This window comes from Lepidochelys kempii, chromosome 1 (genome assembly GCF_965140265.1).
Source record: "Lepidochelys kempii isolate rLepKem1 chromosome 1, rLepKem1.hap2, whole genome shotgun sequence".
In the NCBI taxonomy this organism is placed as follows: domain Eukaryota; kingdom Metazoa; phylum Chordata; order Testudines; family Cheloniidae; genus Lepidochelys; species Lepidochelys kempii.
In genome coordinates, this window is record NC_133256.1 from 229,331,501 (window position 1) to 229,356,096 (window position 24,596).

General features: G+C 41.4%; 1 protein-coding gene across 10 annotated transcripts in view; it reads right to left on the bottom strand.

The window, feature by feature from the left end:
• PPFIBP1 (PPFIA binding protein 1) overlaps positions 1 to 24,596 on the bottom strand; it is a 172,031-nt gene that overhangs the window by 15,794 nt on the left and 131,641 nt on the right. For 5 of the 10 annotated variants that reach the window (XM_073317257.1, XM_073317268.1, XM_073317301.1 and 2 more), the window contains 13 exons: positions 24,072 to 24,104; positions 22,497 to 22,558; positions 21,792 to 21,876; positions 15,772 to 15,929; positions 13,150 to 13,280; positions 10,794 to 10,847; positions 9,859 to 9,919; positions 8,636 to 8,665; positions 6,891 to 7,062; positions 5,546 to 5,578; positions 2,678 to 2,819; positions 2,051 to 2,179; positions 1,122 to 1,272 (listed from right to left, as the gene is read on the bottom strand). In XM_073317257.1, coding sequence (XP_073173358.1) covers positions 1,122 to 1,272; positions 2,051 to 2,179; positions 2,678 to 2,819; positions 5,546 to 5,578; positions 6,891 to 7,062; positions 8,636 to 8,665; positions 9,859 to 9,919; positions 10,794 to 10,847; positions 13,150 to 13,280; positions 15,772 to 15,929; positions 21,792 to 21,876; positions 22,497 to 22,558; positions 24,072 to 24,104 — 1,241 coding nt within the window. The remainder of the gene's footprint in view (positions 1 to 1,121; positions 1,273 to 2,050; positions 2,180 to 2,677; positions 2,820 to 5,545; positions 5,579 to 6,890; positions 7,063 to 8,635; positions 8,666 to 9,858; positions 9,920 to 10,793; positions 10,848 to 13,149; positions 13,281 to 15,771; positions 15,930 to 21,791; positions 21,877 to 22,496; positions 22,559 to 24,071; positions 24,105 to 24,596) is intronic. The other 5 variants (XM_073317308.1, XM_073317279.1, XM_073317318.1 and 2 more) reach the window with 3 other exon arrangements.

Sequence of the window (24,596 nt, forward strand, 5' to 3'; positions counted from 1 at the left end):
ATTGTTAACCCCAGTATTCTTATGTGGAGCAAAAACAGCCTGCTCACTAAACTGTGATGGTAGTCAGCATAATATTTTAAGGGATAATATGTTTATCTACCTACCTCAGAGTGCGGCAGGTAAGGTTGCAAGATTTAGTTAGTTATTAGCTATAAAGCACTTTGAAAATATGAAGTGCTATATAAATGTTAAGGAATAAGTGGCCTGATAGGATATTCCTCCCCAATACTGTTACAAGTGCAGCTGTCACAGGAACTCTTCAAAGAGAGTTTTCTGTTTTTTTAACTAATACCTGATATCAAATGCAAACACTGGAGCATCGGTAGGTGAAATAGCCATTATGGCCACACCTATTTTTAATTTAAAAAATGTTTTCTGATTTTGCATTATATCGTACAACAGCAGCTCTGAATAGCAGCTTTGAACTAACCAGGGACTACTTAAGAAAGTGGCTGCCTTATTTGTTTACAACACTAAAAGAAGCTACACATTCAGTACATCCAGACTTGCGACTGAAGTAAACGATGATGAATGCTGCGGACCCAAAGCAGGAAAAGAATTAACTCTCCCAAACTGAATGTAATTGAAAAACTGTGGCATGGACAATTTAATCAGAAAGTTACATGAATTGAGGGCCTGATTCTCCAGTGCTTTGCATCATGTGCTGTCATTCATAACCGTACAAGGTGGATGGGGCATAAAACCAAATCAGAATAGTAGCCTTTTACACTCACCTTGCAGAGGTGTAAATAAAGGCATAAGGTGCAAAGACGTGGAAAATCAGGACCATAAGACAGTGGTATTGTAACAAGGGATTCCCTTATTTGAATATATTTTTTAAATGTAATGACTGGAAGAGTTAGTTGATGTGCCAACATTTACTGCAGTTAAATCATACATTTAATTACCTCTTTCATTATAGAACATTAAAATTCATATTAAAGTTAGACAAAACAATTTTTTTTTTTTGCATTACTAAAGACAAATGTATTTTAAAGATTCACTTGCTGGGCTTTTCGATTGTAGTTGCTGCATCTCATAGCCCTGACTTACACACGTGCAAAATGTACACCAATGCTTAACAATTATCCAACTATAAATATTTTCCTAACATTTCTTACCTTTTCGAGATCCTGCTGAGAAGCTTGCAAGAGAGTCTGCCCAGACAGTATCCAGTGTTTGCCATGATTCATGTATGAACCTAAACCCTGGCCCTGGAGCCAGTTGCAAACTTGCTCCTTTGTCCATTTAGCAAATGGCATATCCAGGTCACTAAAGCAGAAGAAATTTTTTTTTTTTAAATTACAAATTCATAGGTGTTTTTCAGAGGTGAGACAATGGACAGGAAGAGATGTGTGCCTATATTATTTAGACTGTAAGCTACTTGGGAAAAGGTATGCCTATTGCTCTGTGTGTGTACCTAGCGAAATGGGACCCTGATCTCAGTTGTTGAGTCTGAGGCACTACCATAATAAACAGGACAATGGCAGTTATTAGTCATCGTCATCATAATCTGTGTGTTCCAGGATGGCTTTAAAACTTTAAAATGCGACTGAAATATGTTATTTACTTAAGATAACTAAAGATACTCCAGTGACTTACATTATAATGAAGGGAAATTTATCAGCTTATGCGATGACCAAGGCCTTGATCCTGCCTGAAATCCACATGGGGGACTGACACCTGCACCCATGTACAGCCCCATTCACTTCAGTGTATCTCCATAGAGGCAGATCCTGAGCCCATACGCCTGAGAGCCCCACTGCAGTCAATGGGACTGCACTCAGGTGCAGGATTCCACCCATGTGAATCACTGCAGTATCGGGGCCAAACTTAGTACATTAATTTCCCCAACATCCTCTTAAGGAGGACAACGTCCCAAAGAGCCGGGGCTTGTCCATTTCCTTTTGCTAGCAATGCTAATGTTACTCTAACTTAACTTTTGCAAAGCACAATTCCTCCTAATACAGTAGTAAAATGAAAGCCTTCTACAAGGGCAAATAGAAGTGGAAAAGCACTGCATGTTCTGGTTCAGTGCAGCTCCTCTTACCTGTTAGACTGTCCAAGATCTCGAGACCAGCCCAGTCTTGGTCCTGCAGTCGCTCTTGTCCCTCCTCTTTTGAATTCTGCCTCAGACATATCATCTGGGTTAAATGTGGTAGACTGGCTCCTTTTAAGCCTAAGTAAAAGAGAAGAAGCACATTTAATATCCTTAACATATGATAACCAGGAATAAATCCCTGTATTGTCGAAACCATGGAATACACTATGGAGTCTTGAAATAAGTTGCAATAATTATTTCATCTGCACTAAACTCCATTAGGGCTATTTTAAAAACTGGCAGAGTCCAGGTTGGGGGGACGGGAGAGAAGAAGGATGAGAAGCTGAGGACAAAGAACTAAGAGAGAACAAAAAAACAACAAAAACATGCCAGGCATGGCAGTGACTCTGCAATAAGAATAACTATTTACTAGGAACTGTATTGAGACTACCAAGTCATTTCACCTAGGCCACCAAACAGACTGCAAATGGTAAATGACTTTATGTCATTTCCAGCCTAAGCTGCACTTCTGGTGACCTAGAGATGAAAGGTTACGTATCACATTAGCAATCCCTCTAACGATCCAGCCCTACCTGACGTTCACTTTTTATTATTATTATTTAATTTAAAACTTACCTTCCAAATAGTTTCTTGATTCCTCTGGCTTTCTTCTTGGAGTCTGGAGAAGAGGGAGACATCTGCCCACTATCGGTTTCTTTCGGTCGAGGGGGCAAACCAGCTAGGTCCAAGTGATCTGCAGATCCCTTTTCTGTTTCAGCTATTACAAAACAAACCCCAGTAGAACTTCACCTGGCAATACTTCATCTGCGTTTCACATTATGAGCACATTACTGAAGTCTGTAACCACTCATGCTGGAATTACTGTGAACCATCGATTTTAAGAAAACAGGGGGATCCAAGGAGATCAAATGTGTTCCTTTCAGCGGTCTAGTGTTTGAAAACCGGTGGCACCCAATAACAATGAATATGTTGCATTCATTAAGTACCTTGCATCAAAAGACTGCAAGACGCTTTATCAATTACTAATAAATTAAGACCATAGATAACTGTCAGGGAAATGTTATTTCCCCCATTTTACAGACAGATAAACCGAGGCACAAGGAAGCCCCATAGGAATCCAGTGGCACAGCAGGAAGTAGTACTGAAGGATGGCCGACAGAACGAGGAGTAATGGTCTCAAGTTGCAGTGGGGGAGGTTTAGATTGGATATTAGGAAAAACTTTTTCACTAAGAGGGTGGTGAAACACTGGAATGCGTTACCTAGGGAGGTGGTAGAATCTCCTTCCTTAGAGGTTTTTAAGGTCAGGCTTGACAAAGCCCTGGCTGGGATGATTTAACTGGGAATTGGTCCTGCTTTGAGCAGGGGGTTGGACTAGATGACCTTCTGGGGTCCCTTCCAACCCTGATATTCTATGATTCTATGATGCCTTAAGCACTATAAAGCATTTTCACACCAGCGTTCCTGATAATAAAATGCAATTTCTGATTAGATCCAAATCTAGCAAGATCTACCAAAAGCCATCTCCTTCTGACTCAAAAATGCAATTGGGAAAAGAGGGCCATACGCTTCTGCACATAGTGGACTATTTTGCTCCTTCACAGAGGAGTACCATGAACTTTGGGTGGTGTCCTGACTAAAAAGCCATTGCTTCTTCTTTAAGAGTCAAAGGATGGATGTATCTAATACCCACCACTGCACAGGGAAACAACATGTTACCATCCATGCTGCAAATCTTACATCTTTATCCTGTATTTATCTACAGAGACTTCATATCCAGTTCAGGTGAACCTGGGGACTGCTCAAGAATGTTCTTGCCAACCAAAATTATAAAATGAAAAACAAATAAACAGAAAAGGTGCTAAATAGATGATTAAACAAATTGCAGAATCTAATATTCTACTTAAGCAGAGATGTGCCAGCAAGTGCCATACAGCTGTGGGCAAACAAACGATGAGGAGTTTGTTTACATCAGTTATTCGCTGATGGAAGCTTAAAACAAAATTGAAGAGCGAATATAAATCTGCTGCCTGGAGTCTGTTAAAGTGAAACAGCCATAGCCAAAATGTAGCCCTTGGAATCCACAGAGCAGTTTGTGGCCACCTTCATCATCTTTAATACGGATGGACAGCTACAGACACCATCATTTGTTTTAAAAAATACAAAATTCTGTATTGCCTTTCAAGAGAAAACAACGTTCACAAAGCAACTGCCAGTCATTTGGATCAAGATGGAACATGATATGCTGGGACCTATAGTTTAATACCTCAAAGTTAATGATCAAAGTGGCTGCAATTTGCTCCAATTAATGCAAGTTAGGTGTGGCCCTGTGGCTCCTGGGAACTCACCAGTGTGCCCCTTAGTTGGGCAAAGTTTCGATGCCCTAGCAAAAGGACAGTCAGTAGGTCCCATTTTAGCAATATCTTCTCTAATGGCCAAACATGAACAGAGGCAGCTATGTCAAATATTTTAACATGTGCTTTCGGAGCACTTCCGCTCTACTGATGGGTGAACGAGGTGTTCAGAGCTGGACGATAGTGTTACTGTACAGGTATGGTATTTTAGAAAGGAATCTAACTTAGGAAAAAACACATTTCAGCAGCATTCTTGGTGGGAAATATCAGGACGAGGTTGAATGAATCAGAAGCAGAGGTTTGTGGGCACTAGCCGCTCACTGTATCTCCTTCATCACTGAAATAATCCTTCAGGATAGCTGTTTTATGAAAGTGATGTTTGGAAATTTGGAACACTAATGGGAAATAAGGAGAATGCCTCTATTTCTGTTGTGTCTTAGGTCTATATTCGCTTTCAATTACCATCACTGATTTAGGGTTACATGGGTGTACATAAAGGCAACACATTCCATTCCGGTTCTATCCTGCCCTCATCCACCAGCATAGCTGAGCACCTGCCAGAAGTACCAGACTAGCATTTGTTATGTGTGGTTTCTCTCTCTTACGTTTATTACATTAATTTCTTCCTTAGTTATTTGGAAAAGAGGAATCGTGTACCCCTCCCTTCAGTGCTACCTTAATTAAAGCCCTACAAATACTGCCAGAACTCATGCTGCATTACCTCTTAGCACCTTCCAGAAGCACTGAGTTGGATGACAACAGAAAGAGATGATGATCTGAATAACCACCAAGTCATTATGATAAAAGTGAGCGGAATACGTGGCCAAGCCTCTGTAGTTTACACACACTTCTACAATTACCTCCCTTCTTTTTTGCCTTGATGGGCAATCTCGTGTTCGGAGGTTCATTAACCTTTGTAAATCCACCCGCAATGTGACTCATTAGTAGTGGTTATCATGAAACAATGCAGCAGACTTTGAGTAGTGGGCCAGTGTTAAACAGAACGTACGTTTTAGTGTTTCAACAAAGATCTTGTTTCTAGCTCAGTTTTAAAAGTTCACGGCCATAACCAGCTGTAAGCAGCAATCACAGCAGAGCACTGATACAGGGTGACATGCAGGACTACTATACCTAAGGTAGGTGCACTTGCACTTCGACTGCGATCTTCAGATATCCAAACAATGCATATACCCACACGCAGCACAATGGGAGAGAATACGCAGAATGACAAGGTAAAACACACATCAAAATTTACACTGGCAAAATACAAGACAAGGGGAGAAAAGTAAAACAAACACACGCACCGCACACAGCACTGACTTCACACACACATTAGGATTACCAGTACACTGTTAATCCCTTCCTCACCAAAACGTAACACAGCAAAGCTATATATTAATGAGGGTAAAACAACATCCTGATGATTTCAAATCAGCATTTGAGCACAAGAAAGTAAAAGATTGCATGTGTCATAACAATTCATTGTGCCTGGACCTCACAATACCCCTGTGAGGGAGACAAGTATTATTGACTGGTTTCCCAGATGGATACACCGAAGCACAGACAATGTAAGTGACTTTCTCAGATTTACAAAGCAAATTCATAGCAGAGCTAGGAGCAGGACCCAGGGTCCATCTCCCAGTCCTCTACTGTGACCACTATACCCCACTGCCTTCAGCTAATAAGGATTATTTAAAAATTGCTATTTTTGTTACGCTGCAGATGTCGTATGAAGAAATGGGCACAAAAACATCTTAGTGGGACGAGACAACGGGTCTAATCATTGAAATCTGTTCCATGTAGGCCTATCAATTTTCATATTCTATATGGGAGAGGAAGACATGGGCCATTTAGAACAAGGCTGTGAGTAAATTAACTCCCTTGGGCATAGGATCGGAGTGACCATTAAGTAGGCAAGAGTGGAAGTCTTTTCTTCTGACCAAGGAGGCAGTAATCCCATTTAAACTTCTGAAGGATGGAGGTTTTTCCTCTGCTCCTCTCCCAGGGGAAAATTAAAATTCTGGGAGGATGCATGTCAGATGCCCACGTTTTGCTGACACTTATAATAAAAAGATGGAAGACAACTGTAGTAGAGGTGCTATTGTAGGTATAATATTGGACTGTGGTAACAACACTGCTCTTGTGATAAGATCACAGTATTGAGCAGAGGTTGGAGCAGGAGAAAAATACTTATGAACCGCTGCATTTCAGTAAGGAACTTGCTACTTTAAAAGTGCAGTATGCTATGCAGGGGCTGAGCAGAGAGGTCAAGGCAAGGGTTGGATTGACCGGCTATTCAAAAGCACAGCATTTTTCTTGCGCAGCCATCAGTTACTCCAGTTCAGCCTTTGGGTTATATTGTGGCTGGCCCTGCCCGTTTATGATAGCTACGAGATGTATAAAAAGAAACCCCCATCATTATAAAAGACTCTTGTTCAGAATACACTGGAGATGCTTTCAGGAGCGTGGTACCTACCCAAATTAGGTGCACTTGCTGTCCTCTTGTTATTTTTTATCTTGAAAAAGCCTCGTCCAAATGAAGATCTGGCTTTCCGGGTACCAAAACTGTCCTCATCTCCGGTACCACTATGGCTTGGGGATTTTGGAGGGAGGGTTCCACACTTGTTACCTTCCACGGAAGCTTTAGTCTGATTAGTCAGGAAAACAAAACTTCAGAACTTAATCTTACTGCACCATAAAAAGCTTTTAATTGTGCACAGTTAATTCTGAAAGGTAATCTGCAAAAAAAGGTAGCATTTGCACTGTAAAATAGATTATAGTGTGCATGTACTGAGTCTAGGTTAAATAAGCAAGATCTTCAGTTAAAATGTGTTCAGGACTCAATTATATTTACTACCTGTTTAACAGTAGCATTTCTGTACTAAACGTTTCAGATCTTGCAAAAGTGGCACTTTAAAATAATAAATTAACCACTCATTCATATAGGGTGTGATCCTGTGAAGTCCTGAGCTCCTCATCTCCCACTGGAAGTTTCTGGAAAAATGGAGGAAGAACAAGCACCTCATGACTGGCCAGTTCTCTGCAGATTGCCAGAAAGTCTCCAGGGACCATCAGCGGTTTGCAGAGCACAGTATGAAAATCACTGGACTAGCAGCCTATTTCCATTGTCCAATTCAAAGAAACAAAAGCAGCAAGCAAATGGCATAAATGGTGGAGACAAATTAGATTTGTAAAATTCTAGCAGTTTTGATAATCTCAGATAATTGTAATATTAATAAGCATATCTCTATTTATTCTGAGTTTTTCAACATATGACTTTTAACCTCTCATGGTCTCTGATTGGCAAGGTAAACACAACAATTCTCCTTTTGCTGAAAAACACAGTCACGACTATAAAAGTGGTATCTGAGATACTAGGATTCTTCCCCATTACTTAGAATTTCAGTAATTCACTGAAATTACTTAGAATAGGAAATAGTGGCTGCATACTAGGCAGTGGTTGATAAATGGTTACTTTTTAATGGCAACCACTGTAAAAAGATAATAGCAATTCTGCTCCAAAACAACGTGAACTTGGAAGGTTTTTAAGGTAGAAAAACACAAGTCAATTACAAATGCTACAAAGCTAAATAACAAATCCGAGACGCAGCTTTGTTCGTTTGTGGTGGAACAACGTGTAACCTCACAGGGTTGCAGGGCTGGAGACACTCTAAATCCCTTGATCCTGGGCTGACAAGGGATGAGCATGCTGAAGCAGCAGCACGGACTCTGCCATGTGGGAACAGGAACTGCTTGTGCTGCTCTGTAAGGAATCCTCTGGCTGGCTCAGGAGAAGCATCAATGGTTTGGGCTGCAAGCCCCCTAGAGTCCTACTTAGCTAGGACAGCCTACCACAATAAGGGGTGTCCTTGGGGCATGGTGAGTATAGGTGAGGGGAGAACCTCAACTAGGAGACAGAGTGATTTGAAGATGTTTGCCCAAAGAGAAAGTGGGGAAAAATAGCTAATGGGTGATTTTATTTATTCTCAGCAAGTCAAAATGAAGAGCCATGTGTGAGAAGACAAGAGAGTGAGAGAATATAAACTTGACACAAAGTGATGGTGGAGACCCGAATATATTCCCTGAATCACACTTCACAACCTTGCTTGCAGGTCTGCTATGCTCCCTTAAAAATTCGGACACAATGTGAATAAAACTATGCTATTTAAAACACCTTCTGCTCTCTGCATTGCTTCACATGAAGACACACACAAAGGTTACCTCTGCTGGTTTCTGTACAGGTTCTTTGTCCTGTTTGGGAAGGATTGAGAAGTGTTAAAATTCTTAGTTACCCCATTATTTAATTCATTTCAGTTAAAAATAGTGAGATTTCTTTCCTCTTCTATTTTTCAAAGGAAATCACTTAAGAACGAGGAGTCCAGTGGCACCTTAAAGACTAACAGATTTATATGGGTATAAGCTTTCGTGGGTAAAAAAGCCACTTCTTCAGATGCATAGAGTGAAAATACAGATACAGGCATAAATATATATTGGCACATAAGAACATAAAAACTATACTTCCCCTAGGTTAATGTCACCTTTTATTTCCCCCTATACATGCATTTCTGTTTAGGTTTTGGATTTCATAATATGGTCCTTTTAGATCCTGATTTATTAATGCCTTTGCACAACCAACACTGGTTTTAATTACAAAAATTAAATGAATTTAGTGCTGGTAAAAAAGCATCTCTCTCTAAGCACAGTGAAAATAAATCTTATGGGGTATAATTCCAGGTTTACCCTTCCATAGCTCTGCAAATAACAGTGAGTCTGAACTAGAGCTACTTATCACAGATTTGGATATAATGGGACTCATATCTGACCTGTTTAGTTTTGGTTCTCGTTACGACAGATAAAGGTTTTTAACCCTAAGCAAAATTCACCCTCTCCTCCAGTTTCCTCCATCTCTATCATTCACCCATCTCTATTGCCGAGATGCTGGGGCACCCTTGTCTTCAACTTGCCCTGCTAATTTACATGACAATGGCAAACTGCCTTGTCTTTACTAGGATTTTACCTTGTTAGGCAACTTGAATTAAGAATACACCTTTTTACCTAATGAAGACACAGCTTTGGAGTGCAGGAAATTTACTTATGTAAATACTTCATACAATAAGAGGATAGACCCCCTAAATATTCAAAGACAGATTTTCTTCTTCACTAATATCCACAGGATTTTGTTACAAATGGGGTCATAGCTAGCTGCAAATGGAATGACCAGAGCTATGCTCTGCTTCAAACCTAATTTGGGGCAGGCAGGCAGAGCTGGAAGAGGAACTGACTCCATGCCACCCAAGAGACCTCCCCCACTACCACAGGAATTCTCATCTAGCCGGCTCCAACCAGATTCCAACCCCTTGCACCACTCAGGGGGCCAGAACTGGGGTAGACAATCTGGACCTCAGTATTAAGGGGAAAAATAAGGACTAAAAAACAAAACCAACCACTTCTGATGCCTCTTTCTTCAAATTGCCCAGACTGCTGGATTTTTGCAGGGGTGACGCTCTACAATAAGAACATAAAAATCAAAATCAAAATAATTAGGAATTGATTGAGTTAGACCCCACTGTCTCAAAGGCAAATATATTCTAAAGAACTGTATAAAGATTGTATTACAGCCCTCCTTTGTTAACTCCTCCCATGTGGTGGCTAGGTATTGCCAGGAGATCTTCTGTAGCACAATTACTGTTAAGGTACAAGAGGACGAGCTAATGCTGGAGTGACAGGATGTTTAACTCTGAAATTCTTTGCTTCTTATTTTAAATTAAATTTTCCAAAAGAAAATTGAGAGCTGTGCAGGCTTCACACTTCTGTCAGAAATGTGGACAGCAAGGAGTGCCATGTGGGTTTGTGGGATTTTTTAAGAAAATGTGGAAAAATTATGGGACACAGATGACATTATGGGATGGCAACAGTTGCATGTTGGGAAGTTGATCCCTTGCTCCACGGCACACCGGGTAACTCATTTTGGCCCCACCATGCATTGGTTACAGTATAAAGGGAGCCAGGCTAGTGAGTCAGTCGGGGTCAGTGGTTTTCTCAGTTCTAGGTGGCATGGCACCCCGGGAGGAACCTGTCACATACATATTCAAAAAAAATTTTTTTAAGCCCCAAGCCTACTGATCTTACATGACTTGACTGAAGACATTTCATACTGCAACAGAAATGAGATTAAATGCTAGTATATATTTATTGAAAAAAGCACTAGAAATTATTAGAAATGATCAGAGCAGAAAACTCTCATCACCAAATTATTTTAAAATGAGTTAACGTGGTTAGAACAACACCACACATTTGCATGTGCTCATTAAAATTTTTTTACAAATATGGTGGAAAGGTGTTTAATCAGAAGCATTTAATTGGTTGATATGGTACTTACAATGGACTGTCACATGGCTGTGTTTCTACGGAGGAACATGGTGTTGTCTCTTCACTGTAAAAACAGACAAGGTACTCCATTATAAGATACCTACGAATTTCACTCTCTCTCTTTTCACCTGAATGGCTATATAATTACCACAAATCAAATCTTTTCTTCTGTCATCTTCTGTTATAAAAGTAAAAGGGTGGGAGTGAACTCAAGACGCATAGCAAAGACTTCCTATACCACTGCAGGCTAACCAACATATTCAGGAATGAGTGAATAAATTAAGAGGTCACAGTATATGTAATGGTCTCATATGCCATTGCAAGAAAGGAATACACAAGCAGCCTATAACAGGAACTCTCGGAATGAGTCGGGTCACAGTGATCGTCTTTAAAATAGAGAAAATGAACAAGAAACGAGATTCACATTGCTTAAGGCTAGAGCTACATGTGTGGCAGCACAGCATGAAGAAATATGGGACCCACTGGAAGAGAGGGAAGGAGAGAAGGAGAGCCGAGAAAGACAGAGGCCCTGATTCAGGAAAACACTTAAGCACAAGTGCTGTCCTGAGTGGAGATGCTTTCCTGGGTCAAGGCCAAAGAAAGCACACTTCAACACTTGTCTGCTCTAGTTTGTACCCTGAAGTCAAAGACAGTCTTATATCAATGAGATTTCATGGCATTTGGATTCCTAACCTCCCATATTACTATAGATAAAAATAATGGTTGAGATCTTCAAAAGCCAACTAAGGAATTTAGTGAAACATCTCTCATTAGCTGTACTAGGAGTTCTGTGGCTAAGGCTGTAATCCTCTAGCTGTTTTTAAAAATCTCAAATGCCGCTCCTTATTAAAATCTGCACTCATTTATGCCTCAGGCTAGAAAAACCCAGTTTCTTTGTCATATGCCAGCCTCAAGGGAATGAGCCTCTCAGACTTCTTGAAACCATGACTCATCTTCTTCCTGGTAGCTTAGTTACGGCTCCTGTGTACTGGCTAGTCACTCTCAGTTTCGGTTTGGGTTTGGCAGTGCTTTTCAGGAATTTTTAAAAATCTCCGAGTGCAAATCGCTTACAGCAAATTCACACTACACATGATGATATTGCATCTAAAACTAAGCTATTTATATAAAGTAAAAAGAAATATCCCAGATTCCCCACTGCATTTCATCCCTATCTTAAAGGGGGAAAATGGAGCCAGCCACACACATAACGTAATTAATTAGTTGCTTCCCAGACTGAGGTGGCATGGTTAAGGAGAGTCAAGTGACTACTTAATGGACACCTAGGCCTTGTAAAAGAGCTGAGGGAGATCAATCTTCCCTGTGGAACCAGAGAGAATGGACAGGCTCCTGTGTAAGCTTCTGAGCCAGGGTCTGCAGGAGAAGGGTACTTCAGGGCAGTGGCTCTCAACCTTTCCAGACTGCTGTACCCCTTTCAGGAGTCTGATTTGTCTTGTGTACACCCAAGGTTCACCTCACTTAAAAACTACTTGTTTACAAAATCAGATGGAAGTGTCACAGCACACTATGACTGGAAAATTGCTTACATTCTCATTTTTACCATATAATTATAAAATACATCAATTGAAATATAAATATTGTACTTACATTTCAGTGTACAGTATACAGAGCAGTCTAAACAAGTCATTGTCCATATGAAACTCACTTAGCTAGTGCTTTTTATGTAGCCTGTTGTAAGACTAGGCAAATATCTAGATGAGTTGATGTACCCCTTGGAACCCCCCGAGGTACACGTATCCCTGGTTGAGAACCACTGCTCCAGTGGAACCAGCCTGGGGACCCGATGCTCTACTGGAGCAGGGCCATAACGACTCAACGGTAGCCCAGAAACTGGGAACAGGTCCCAGAGGGTGGGGTGAAGAGAAACCCGCAAAGAGTAGAACCACCTTTTTGTTTGTTGTGATTTAGTTGGACATTTGCTACCCCAGAAGGGGTTTTGTTTGCGACTTGGCCAGAAGGCTAAGTCACAGCTCTAGCACTGGCTGGTGTGTGCTGAGGAGACCCATCTCAGGGAAGGAAACTGTGGCAGGGAGCACCTGTTGTGCCACATTCAGCCAGCTGGGGGGCGCTATGGGGCAACTGCTCCCCACAACAGTCCTATTAATTTCAACGCCTTCTTTGTTCACAAGCACGTAGCACACTATTGGTGCTATCATGAACAACAATAACAGAAATGCGTTTGGGGAGTGTATAGTTCAACCCTAGATGGACATTATAATACGTGACAATGCTAGTTTGAGGAAACAGACTTAATACCCTAATTGTCCAATAAACACAATTTCACCTAACATTTTGTAACAAAACTTTGACTTTACATACCAGTTAGAAATAGTTTGTAATAACTATACCTCACTTCACTCGCAACTGCTGGTTTAGGCTGTGCTTTTACTTTTTCTGTAGCTGCTTCTGAGCTTTTGGGTGCTGATGGAAAAGCAGGGATTGAAACTTGCAGGATGCTGGTGTGAATTTGTAGTGAATTCTAAAAGAAGAAAGGATACAACATTACAGTGGGCAAAAACTACACAATCACTGCATGAAAATAAGAATCAAATAGATCAGTGACAAAAATAAAAAAGTCTGACTCAGGCATATGGTTCGATTCATTTTCTTTTTACTATAAACATAGTTTAGTGCTTATAAAGATGGGCCAGGCTGACAACACTGGAGCTTAAAATCTTCTGTTGGTATACAGAGTGGGTATAACAGGATGGATAAAAGCAGCATAAGCCTCTTGATGCTGCCTGGTCTATGTGTCTCCCTTAGGGACCCCCTATGACATAAAACAACAGTTCACTCTCCATCTCCGTTCAGTCCTTGGCTCCTCTGAGACTTCCAGCAAGGGGGCCAATTATTTAAGCCATTTATTTTCTTTTACATGTAAAGCGCCTCCCTCTGGCTCTAAGCCCTAAGGCCCTGATTCAGCAAAGCATTTAAACACACACTTAAGGGCTCTGCTGAATCTGGGCTTCAGGCCTAATCGTATCATTTATTTACGCATGCACAGCTTTATGCATGGGACGCATCCCATTGGGTTCGATAGGACTACTACTCATAGACACATCAGAACATAACAGTAGACTGTATCCATAACCTTACAATTAAAAGACAAAAACACAACCCGGAAAGGTCCTATGGAATTTAACAGAAAACTGTAACTTTCTCATAGGTTATTTGAAACATCCTGTAGGATTCAATAGAAAATTATAAGCCTGCTTTTCAGTTATATAGAATGGTTCAAAAAATCCTGTACAAAGTTATTTTCTATTAAATTTTATACGGATTTTTTTAAAAGTAATTTCTCTAACATCCTATTAAATATCTACATAATGTTAATAGATGAATTCATTTTATGCACTTGTGTAAATCCATCTCTCGTCAGTGAAACCCTTAAGCAGGTGCTTAACTTTATGCATGTGCTTAAGTCCCATTAAATGCAACTTCAATGGGATGTGATCATGTGTTTAAGTGATTTGCCCAAACAGAGAGGCACAAGATATAAACTAACACACACAAAAGGTAAGAGAAAATTACACTTTTAATTTTCAATGTTTGTTATCTCAGATATTAAGCAACACAAGAAACAGTTTAAATACATGATGTATAACAGGACAGTACCATGTCAGCTAAAATGATCCCCATTATTTTACAATGCAAATGCAAGACATGTTTGTGAATGAAACTGCTGGTAGAATGCAGCTGGGTTTCTCCACAGTCTCCACCTGTTGTGTCTTGTCTTGTACTTAAATTGAAAGCTCTTTGGGGCTGGGATTTGGGCTGGCTTTGTACAACCTTAGTACAGTGGGGTCCCAGTCCATGATTAGGGCTTCTAGGTGCTACACTAATTCATTTCACCATTGTTCTCGATTTCTTTACAAGAGAATCAACAAAATGATGTATTCATATATAAATTCAACCCATGGAGGCAAACACCCTATTTCAAGCTGTTCAGAGCCTTCCAGAAGGCCAAAGCACCAGACTTGTAAATATACTACATAAAAATTAGGGTCTTAATCCCACCACTCAAATGAGTAACTTTTCACACATGAGCAGTCCCACAGAAGTCAACAAGACTTTTACTCATGCGTTATCTTGGTGTAAGATATTGCCTATACATAACTGTCATGATACAGTACTCTTTCTTAGTGCCCAGTCCTGCACGGCCTGTTCACCCGGATCTCCAGCTGAAGGAATGCAGGGCCATGCCCTAGGTTTAAAGGGACATCAACTCAAAAGAATCACACCCCTCAAATTTTCTGATCCACTGTTACAAGGTACCCTGAAGATTACTATATATGAAACATTTGTGTGTGGGGGATGGTCAGGAGAGCCGGGGATGGTGATCGTATGTTTCAGTTTGCTTGCTTAGTGCATTTGACAGCATTTGGTTTACAGCTATTTCCACTGGTTTTCTCTGTATAATCAGTTACTTCCTCATTTTGCATGAGTGCTTTGAGGGGAGAGAGAAATATTTTAAATATAGGAAAACATGCTTGTAAAATCAAGGATGTTGGCGTGGGGCAGATCATAAACGACTTATAACTCATTTTTGGAAATGGAGAAAATACCAAGTAGACTGTACCCCTTTAAACATACTATAGTATATATTTTAACGGATTTTAAATAGTCTCAAATTTACTTCAGGTAAGCGAAAACAAGCTTTTAAAGAAGATATTACATAAAATCAGTGAGAATACAGTTCCAGAAACTTTCTTATATTTGATATTAAAATCATTTCTGGACATTTTAATGAAAATTAAATATGATTTTTTGAGTTTACAAATTTGGGGTTGGTGGCCTTCAAACAAATTCCATACTGGTAAGGACTTTCCGAACAAAATGGGGAAGTTTTACTGAAACTGCCTAACAAGCAAGAAAACTTAAAGAAGCTGGGGGCTGGTTTCTGTAATACAACTACAGCATGAGTAACACTGTCAAGTAGTGATACGTTGAGAGAAAATAGAGAACAGTACCTCTTCGGGAACAGTGGTGTTAAACTCTTCATGGCTCGGAGAGCTGATTCCTGGGACAGGAGATGGACTTTTCTCTTGCTCAGTTAAACTCTGCATGTCCAATAAAACCGCTGAAACAGATCCTGAATTTAAAAATTCTTCACATTCACCTTCTTTGCCTAATAGAAGAGAGATGCAAACAAACTGGCTTTAGTTCAGTACATACGAGTATTGTTCTATGGAGGACTTTTATTTATGGGCTCAATAGGGCAACAGGGTTGGGAGGGTGATGGTGATAGGAGGAGACAGGGTGTAAGGGTGGGATGGCTGGCTTTTTTAACCCCTTCCTGACTGGGATCATGATTTCCCAACACAGCTTAAAGTAAAACTCCACCAATAACAAAAAAGCATCAGTGCTTAACAGCAGGAGCTCCAATTCTAGCAGTACCAAAGCAGGACAGAAGTACTGATACCCCATAGGCAGCCATAGGATCATGTTTGTGCTGTGCCCATACAACAAAAGGCAAGCAAAGTTTCACACTGTGAGCCAGATCCTTAACTGGTGTAATTCGGCATAGCTCCATTGGCTTTAATGGAACCATGCCAACTTCCAGCTGAAGATCTGGCCCCATAAATCCCTATTTGGAATTTGATGTCTAGGCAATGTTAGGCAGAAACCCTGCACACTAATGATCCAACTGGATTTTTTTTTTAAAATCCAAGAGGGTTGAATTTCTTTTAAGTTGTGGTTTTGAATAAATGAAATTTCCAAAAATATACGGTTACTGGACTCCTGATAGATTCGTTAAGGTTTATTTGGGGTTCTTGGGGAACCAGAATGCACAATCCTCATTTAAATGCATGGGGTGAGATGTTTTGCTGTGCCATTAAGAGGCAGGCTAGAGGAAAGGGACTAACAGTGGCTTGGTGCCCTCCCAATTCTGGGCTACTGCGGAGGCCCCTGTGGCCCCTGGAGTAAGGCAGCCCTGAAGGGCTGCCTGTCTCCAGCTGCCTACGGTAGCAGCACTGCCTGGAATCCCTACAGTGCTTCGTGCTGTGGCCATGCCCCATCCTACTCCTGTCCACTCTCATATACATCCAAAGCAGGGCTTATGCTTATGGTGGGGCCCACATGCGGCAGTGTAAAAGCCAGCTCATACAAAGCCTGAGCTGGGGGAACTTTCCCCTAGCTAGGTCCAGTTGTCTAATGACTCATTTATGCAACTGCAGCAGATTAAAAAGGGCCACAGTGGATGGAAGCATCCTGCTCATGCAATTATATTTCTTAATTACAGCAGAAACCCACTCCCTCCACATAAGCATTTCAGGGGGGTCCTTTTCAACATGTTGAACATTCTGTGTGTTCATTAATGTATCAGACCCCAAAACACTGCACAGAGACATTTCTTTTCCCATCCTCACTGAGACAAAAAGAAACTGACATGTTTGTCTCAAATGTAAGATGAAGAATCAAAATCTGTCTCCATTGTGCCATCTGAGCCAAAATGGGGGACAAAGCTCAAGGCAGTAAATAACTGGAAAAAGAACAGTCAAAATCAATTACTGTGCTAGCTTCTAAATAAGAACAAAAAATTCCCTGCCAGTTTGTACAGTGCCACAAATCAGTGGTGTCTCAGTCTGCCAATTCCCTACCATGTTAGAGTTTGTGTTAGCGTTTCACGGACAGCATTGCCATTCTTTAACTGGTTCAGTCATTGAAAGGTATGGATTTCTACACTTCTGATCAATACCAAAGTACCAGATGACTGCCCCAATGCTTTTTCTTGTCATTGTTATTGTCATTCACAGCGCTGTGTTTCTAGAACCTGTAATTTATTGTCAAAGTAAAATCTCAACCTTACTGCCCCTTTTCTCTAGCCAAAAACATTGTCTGTGTTCTGTGAAGCATACAAGAAATAAAATACACTTTTATCATTTCCCATGGAATGTAGAGTATCACAAATGTGCACCACTGAACCTTGGTTTCAAAACCTCTCTCTGTGTCGCCACTATTAAATAGGTTGTTCGGTCATACCACCCTTTGCTCTGTCATGCCACCCTTTGCTCTTTTCATGTAAATGCTCAAATTTCATGACATGGGCATATGAAGTTTGTATATAGCAGCGGTTGGCTACCTTTCAGAAGTGGTGTGCCAAGTCTTCATTTATTCACTCGAATTTAAGGTTTTGTGTGCCAGTAATAAGAATCCATGCTGAGCTGTGCTCCTTTGTGGCACTGTCTGCACCCCTCACTGCCCCAGGCTGGGGCCAGAGGGCCATAGCTGGGGGTGGCTGCAGAGCCCCGGGCCAGCAGCTGGGACCCCAGGCCAGCAGCAGAGCCCCCTGGACTGGTGGCCAGGACCCGGGGCCGGCAGCAGGCTGAGTGGGGCCAGTGGCTGGAACCTTGGCTGACAAGGGGCCAGTGGCCGGTACCCCAGGCCAGCAGCAGAGCCCCCTGGACTAGTGGCCGGGACCGGCAGCTGGCTGAGTGGGGCCAGCGGCCGGAACCTCGGCTGACAGGGGGCCAGCGGCCGGTACCTCAGGCCAGCAGCAGAGCCCCCCAGACCGGTGGCCATGACCTGGGGCCGTTAGTGGGCTGAGCAGGGCCGGCGGATGTAACCCCAGCTGGCCATGGAGCCCCTGGGACTGGTGGCCAGGACCCGGGCAGTGTGAGTGCCACTGAAAATCAGCTTACATGCCATAGATTGCCTACCCCTGGTATATAGTGACGTGCAAGCTGGGGTCAATGACACTAGCAAATAAATTGCCCACCATGAGGAGCCCACCAGGGAAGATCATACTCTTACATCCCAAGTCAAAGCCCACTGAGGTCAATGGAATGACTGCTATTGACTTGAATGGGCTTAGGATCAGGCTCTTAGTAAGTGGGGAATGATTGCTTTCACCATGCAACTTGTCTAAACAGGAATTTGTATAAGTGCTTCTACGTGTATTACATAGGATGATAACAATGCTGTCAAGCAGCACACTCACTATATGATTAATACTAAGGCATTTCAGTGATCATTGATATAATGCAACTGCTTCTTATGGGTGGCTAAGGCAGCATGAACTGGTGATTTTCCTCAGTGCATTGCAACAGGGGCAGAGCTAAAGTAATTTGGATGCCTTACTGCAAAAATGAAACCTTAGCACTGTGAGTTTTTCATTTGTATTCAACTCCAATGTTTTGAAAGGTCAAATGCACCCAAACCACAAACACCCCCCTGCTACTATCTTCACCTTCATGAAATTTTTGTGCAGGAATTTCTCTCTTCTTTAAAAATGGTCCTAGGAGCTGCTAGGGAGGAGTCTTTCTCCTACAAACCCTTTGAGGGCCAGGAGATCCAACAGCTCTTAGGAAGATAGAGAGATGCCCCCTTATTCTGTTGGCCACAGAGTATCCTGCAAATCAGTCCCCACCCACTGTCCTGTGCTGACTTCGTAAGATCCAATTCCTATGACTCTCTGGAAGCCTCAGGATGAGGGTTCCTCTTCTGCAGAGCTTAGGAGCAGCACAGTAGTGAGACTTCCCTCCGGTCTGTTGCCTAATGGGTCAGACTCTCCTCCTAAGGCTTGTGGCAGCGAGGTTGCAGGTGGCTTTCGAGTCAGCAAAATGTGGGGGGTAGAAGGGAGGGGAAGAGTCCCCCTACCCATCCTGCTGCTAACTCACAGGCTTTGCAGTCTATCCCTGGGCAGGTCCGGGTCAGAGGATCCCCAGGCACAGGTATTTGCCTGACCCCCCCAGAGCTGCAAGTTAGCCTGTGCAACAGCACCACTTGGTCAGGAACTCTCCTACTGCCTTGCAGCGTTACAGACTCCCTAGGCTTCCAGCCTGCCTTTGATCTGGTTCCTGTTCCTGCCTCAACCTTGCTTGAGCCTTGTTGCAGCACTCTCCAGCCTTATCCATGCCCTAAATCCCACCTTGCACCAGCCCTGTACCTGCCGCTGGACCCCCTGGAATGACTCGAACCTAGATTTGACCTTTGGCCTGCATCAGGAGTCCAACTGCAACACTGATTTGGCTAGTCTACAGACTTTGACCTTGGTTCTGACCACAGCCTATCCCAGATCACAGTTTCAGCACTGCCCTCGGTCCAGTTATATATCAAATTATTTTTTATAGCTGCCTTCTCTTCCCCCCTAAACCAGGTGTTTTTTTAAACCAGTATGGCCGCCTTCTGCAATTGTGGCTTTTGGGGCATCTTGTAAGGTATCTTAAATGATTCCCAAATTATCATTCAATTTGTTCCTCCGAGCTGATCTGGCTCATAATTGTTTTCAGCTTTGTGAAATTGGCCCTATTAAAGTACCACATGTATATATATATCACTGGACTTTACTCTGTGTGAACATTACAAATGTGATAAAAATCACCACTTGTACCCATCATGTAGAGCATGATGAACTTCTTCCCCCATCCCTCTCCCATCCAGGCCCTTCACAGGAACTCTCAGGGACTGAAAAACCTGAACCCTGCACTGACAGGAGTTAGCTATTCTGCTCCCTGTCCAGTGCCAATCTTCACTCCTTGAGAGTCTCAGTGGGGCCTCCCAAGTCCCATCCCCAGCAACCTTAGAAATCCCCAACTTTTATAAGCCTTGGGATGCTCCTTAGGGGTCACCTACAGTGTTAATACACATCCGCCCTTCCCCCCACCCTCAAAAAGCCAAACTGCCTTGTCAGGGACTAACAAGTCAGTTCTCAGCCTTGTGGAGGTTTGGGGTTGGTCCTTTGCAACCTTCTAGAGGTTCAGAGTGACAAAATCGGTTTCTGATGCAAGGCAATTCAGCACTGCAGGTCACTGTGCTTCCTTCATGAGGTCTGCAGCCTGTACACTCTCAGACTCTCGCTGGTAAAATGTTAGGCAGCCTTCCCGCTGGTAAAATGCCAACATCTGTTTTAACAGTTATTGACCAAGACTAAATCTTTTAGGAACAGATGTGCTACAAGATCCAACCTGTGCAATGAATGAAGCAGGGGTCTTGTGGAAGACACAGTACATGATCATGTAATTAAAGGCTGTGTCATAACGCATATGCACAAGGAGGCTAAATTAAGATTGTACAGACAACCTTAATCCTCTGGCATTTTCTAAATTTTGAGTGTTTGATTAGGAAACCTGAACCACCTTTTCTAAAGCACAGAATTCTACCACTTGAGCTATGGGACTGAGTACATTATCTGGCAGTAGAGAAGTCTGTGATCCCAGAGGGGGGTACGCCATTGATACCATGTACTGGCTCTAGGGATGGTCGGGGGAGCCTGGCCCAACCTGGTTCCTTCTCTCGTCCCATCCCACAGAAGAGGGATGTGTGTGGGGGCGTGCTCTTCTTCTAAGTCATGTCCTCCGGAGGGAGGATGTGATCCTGAGGCCACGTGCTGGCTCCAGAGGATGTGATGAGGATAGGGAGAGCCCAAGCCTGGCTCTCTCCTGCCCATCACCTACTGCTACACTTGCTCTAGCTGCTCTCAGACTTTCCCAGGGCAATCTGTGATGCTGCTGCTTCGGTGGTGGTGGTGGTGGTGAGCTCAGCTCTTTAGAACATTCATGGCCAATTATTATTTTAGCAGGCTGCCAACTCTCCCTAAGGAATGCAAGCAAGAGAAGGGGAATGGTTATTTTTAACAGTTAAACCTCGATGGAATTTCATGGGACAAAGAAAAGGAACTGCTCTAGCCCAAGGACTTTCCCTTTGCTGAGTTTCAAAGGCCTGTGGCAATCAATGGAGGTGACAGAGCTTCTCAAAAAGAAAAAAAAAGGCACAAGAATCTTTTAAAATGGAAAGCGTCAGGCAACCTAAATGATAGGAGTCGCTACCTGCTCCCTATAAAATCATCAAGGCCAGTTATCGCTGGTGTTAACTGGTGTAACTGCATTGCCTACAATGGAACTATACCAATTTACACTAGTTGAGGAACAGGGTCTTAATATACTCTTACCTGGAAAGATAAGTCCGAGAGTTAAATATCTAATGGTATCACAGTATTTGTGCAGTTTAAATGCTAGCAATGTGGGAAATCTTTGCACTTGTACTGTACCTTTTTTTCCCTGAGCCAATATTACCATGTCTTGCACTTTCTTATACCGATTCAGGGATTGTCGCAGCTCTTCTATCTTCCGATCCTAAAATAAAGGGAGGATCCACGTTGTGATTGTCATTTCTTTTATGAAGAGTCAAAAATAAGAAATAAAAACCTAAATAAATTAAATTGTATAACAGATTTAAAGAAAATAGAGGCGGATAAAAGCTCAGAGCTTGAAGAGTGCTGGAAATCCAAACCGGGATTTATATTTGGTGAAAACTGGTTTCTGTACAAAGGACATAACCAAAACTCAGGATCTAAATACACTTTATAGAAAGCTCTTTTTCATATTTGGCCCATTAATAATTCATAGAAGTGTTACGTAGAGCTTTACATTTTCAAAGCACTTTACAAGATAGGTCTTGAGCCGCAAACCTTTACTCATGCGAGTAGTCCCACTGAATTCAATGGCACTACTTGTGTGAGTAAGGATTACTTGCATGGACAAGATTTACAGGATACAACTTATAAATGCCTATTTGTGGTGCGGTCAGAAGCAATTGCAATATACCTATTGACTTATGTGAGAACAGAATTGGACCCTGACTAATTAATCTTCAAAATGAACTGTAACAATTTACAGGCTGCCCATGTGCTGATCGTACTAGAGGTATAACTTCACACGAGGAACAAATGCTGAACTAATGGCTGTTTCGCTACCTTTTCTTCATTTGCCGCCATTAGAGACTCAACAGCCTTCTTCATTTTCTGTACCTCTATATCTAAAAGTATAGAACACAATTGCACAAGTCAGATTAAATGAGAAAGTAAATGGAAGAAAAAAACCATCCTGACCATTTCTGAAGCTATGTTTACAAGAAATAAACAAACAAAATGCAAACTACTACAATAATTTCCATCTGAAATGGAAAGCAAGATTCACAACATTCTCTCTATGGAAGGAGTTTCCAATAACTGAATGACTGAATTTAGCAAATATACATATCCTAAACAATACTAAGGAAACTGCTAAATCAATCAGTGATGCCTTTCCTGTGTTATTTCAATCCTTTAAATAACAGAATAATTATAATGAAGAGCTCCAAAATAAAAACATTACAACAGGAGTGCAATAAAACAGTCCTTCATTATGATAACAGCCAAACATTCCATAGGGCATTTTATCAACCCAGCTATACAAAGCAATGGAATGAAGCAGTGGATTGTGGGACATGGTGAGAAAAGCATTATGTCATGAGGCTTAGTCATAGCCCAGAATGGATGAGAACAGCATGATGGAATGGTATATGTATTCACTGTGATGAGCAGTCATGCTAGAATGTGTGTTGTAGTTTAGATGTAGAAAAGGATCCTTAAAACAGAGATGAGTACAAACTGTGCTTCATCTATAATCCTCACTTACAAAATATGTAAACGCCATAATGTAAATATGTAAAAAGAGGGGAATTTTTTTAAGAGGTCTGGATTTACTTTATTTCTATTAGAAATCTACCTATTTTGAATGAGCAAATGCAGCTTTAAAATTAAATAAGTTACAAATATGGAAGAGTGATCAAAAGGATGAAGAAGCAAAAATTCTGCTTTGTAACATCACAGATTAGTGTTTTAATCTGCTACGGATTATCGCACACCAACAAATATAACCGAGGATTACTGCTGAAGGGGTGAAGAAAGTTCTTCCTCCACAAAACGGACGACCAAAGAAAGATGTATAAAATGTATCATCCTGTGCATGATTGGCTCACTGGATACATAAAGCTGTTTAAAGTTAGATATACAAATTCTCTGCTGGTGCAACTCCACTGACTTCAGTCGAATTATGCCAGCAGAGAATTTGGCCTACCGTATTGTGAATGCACTTAATATAGAGGGATATGTTTTATTTATATGTGCCTTTTATGTAGAAAAATCTATTTATTTAACCATCTGTAAAAGTACTTCTTAGCAGGATCAATTTAATTTCTTACAAGCCTTTCTACAGTGAGTCATATCTAACAGGTGTGTAAAGCACCTAGAAATGAACAAGTATAGCAGGCTCCCTCTCTTAGGCTGCTTCAGGAAGCCAAAGATTTTGTTTACTAGATTTTCAATAAAAAGATTCATATTAAAAGTCATAGCCATTGAAATCTTCATTTCTAATAATGTAACTGAGGGTTATAGATGAGGCAATCTAACAGCTTCTGTTAAAGCAGTTTTAAAAACACATGCAGAAGGCTATATTGGACAGAACTTCTGAAGTATAAATGCTCGTGGAAAGATACTAGGAAACCTTACTTTTGTCTTTGAGCTTCTTTTTACAATTTTCATCTGTGCAGGAAAACCCAGTGGATTTGAAATTAGCACACAGGTTATGACATTAAATACCATTTAACATTACACACTGTTACTGTTGGAGTCAGCAGTGAATCATTCCTTACCCTCTGACAACAAGAGTAAAACAAACAACATTTATAATTTAAGGGCCCAATCCTACAACCTTGCACACAAGTACTCCCTACTCACCTGCTAAAGCCAAACAGGATTACTTTGTAAGGGCTCTGACATGAGAGTCTATACAACTGGACTTTATACAAGGCCTCAGCACTTTTTCCCGCCTGCATGTTTTCACATACATTGTCTCATATAGTATTTATCCCAACAGACTGTTCTTACCGTAACACTAGATATGAAATATATTACACTTGTACTAACAACTAATAGTAGAGAACAGAATACAATTACTCAGGTAAGCATAAATCTGCAAACATGGCAGATAATCTGCAAATATTTCAATTGCATTCATTGCAAGAAAACGCATTC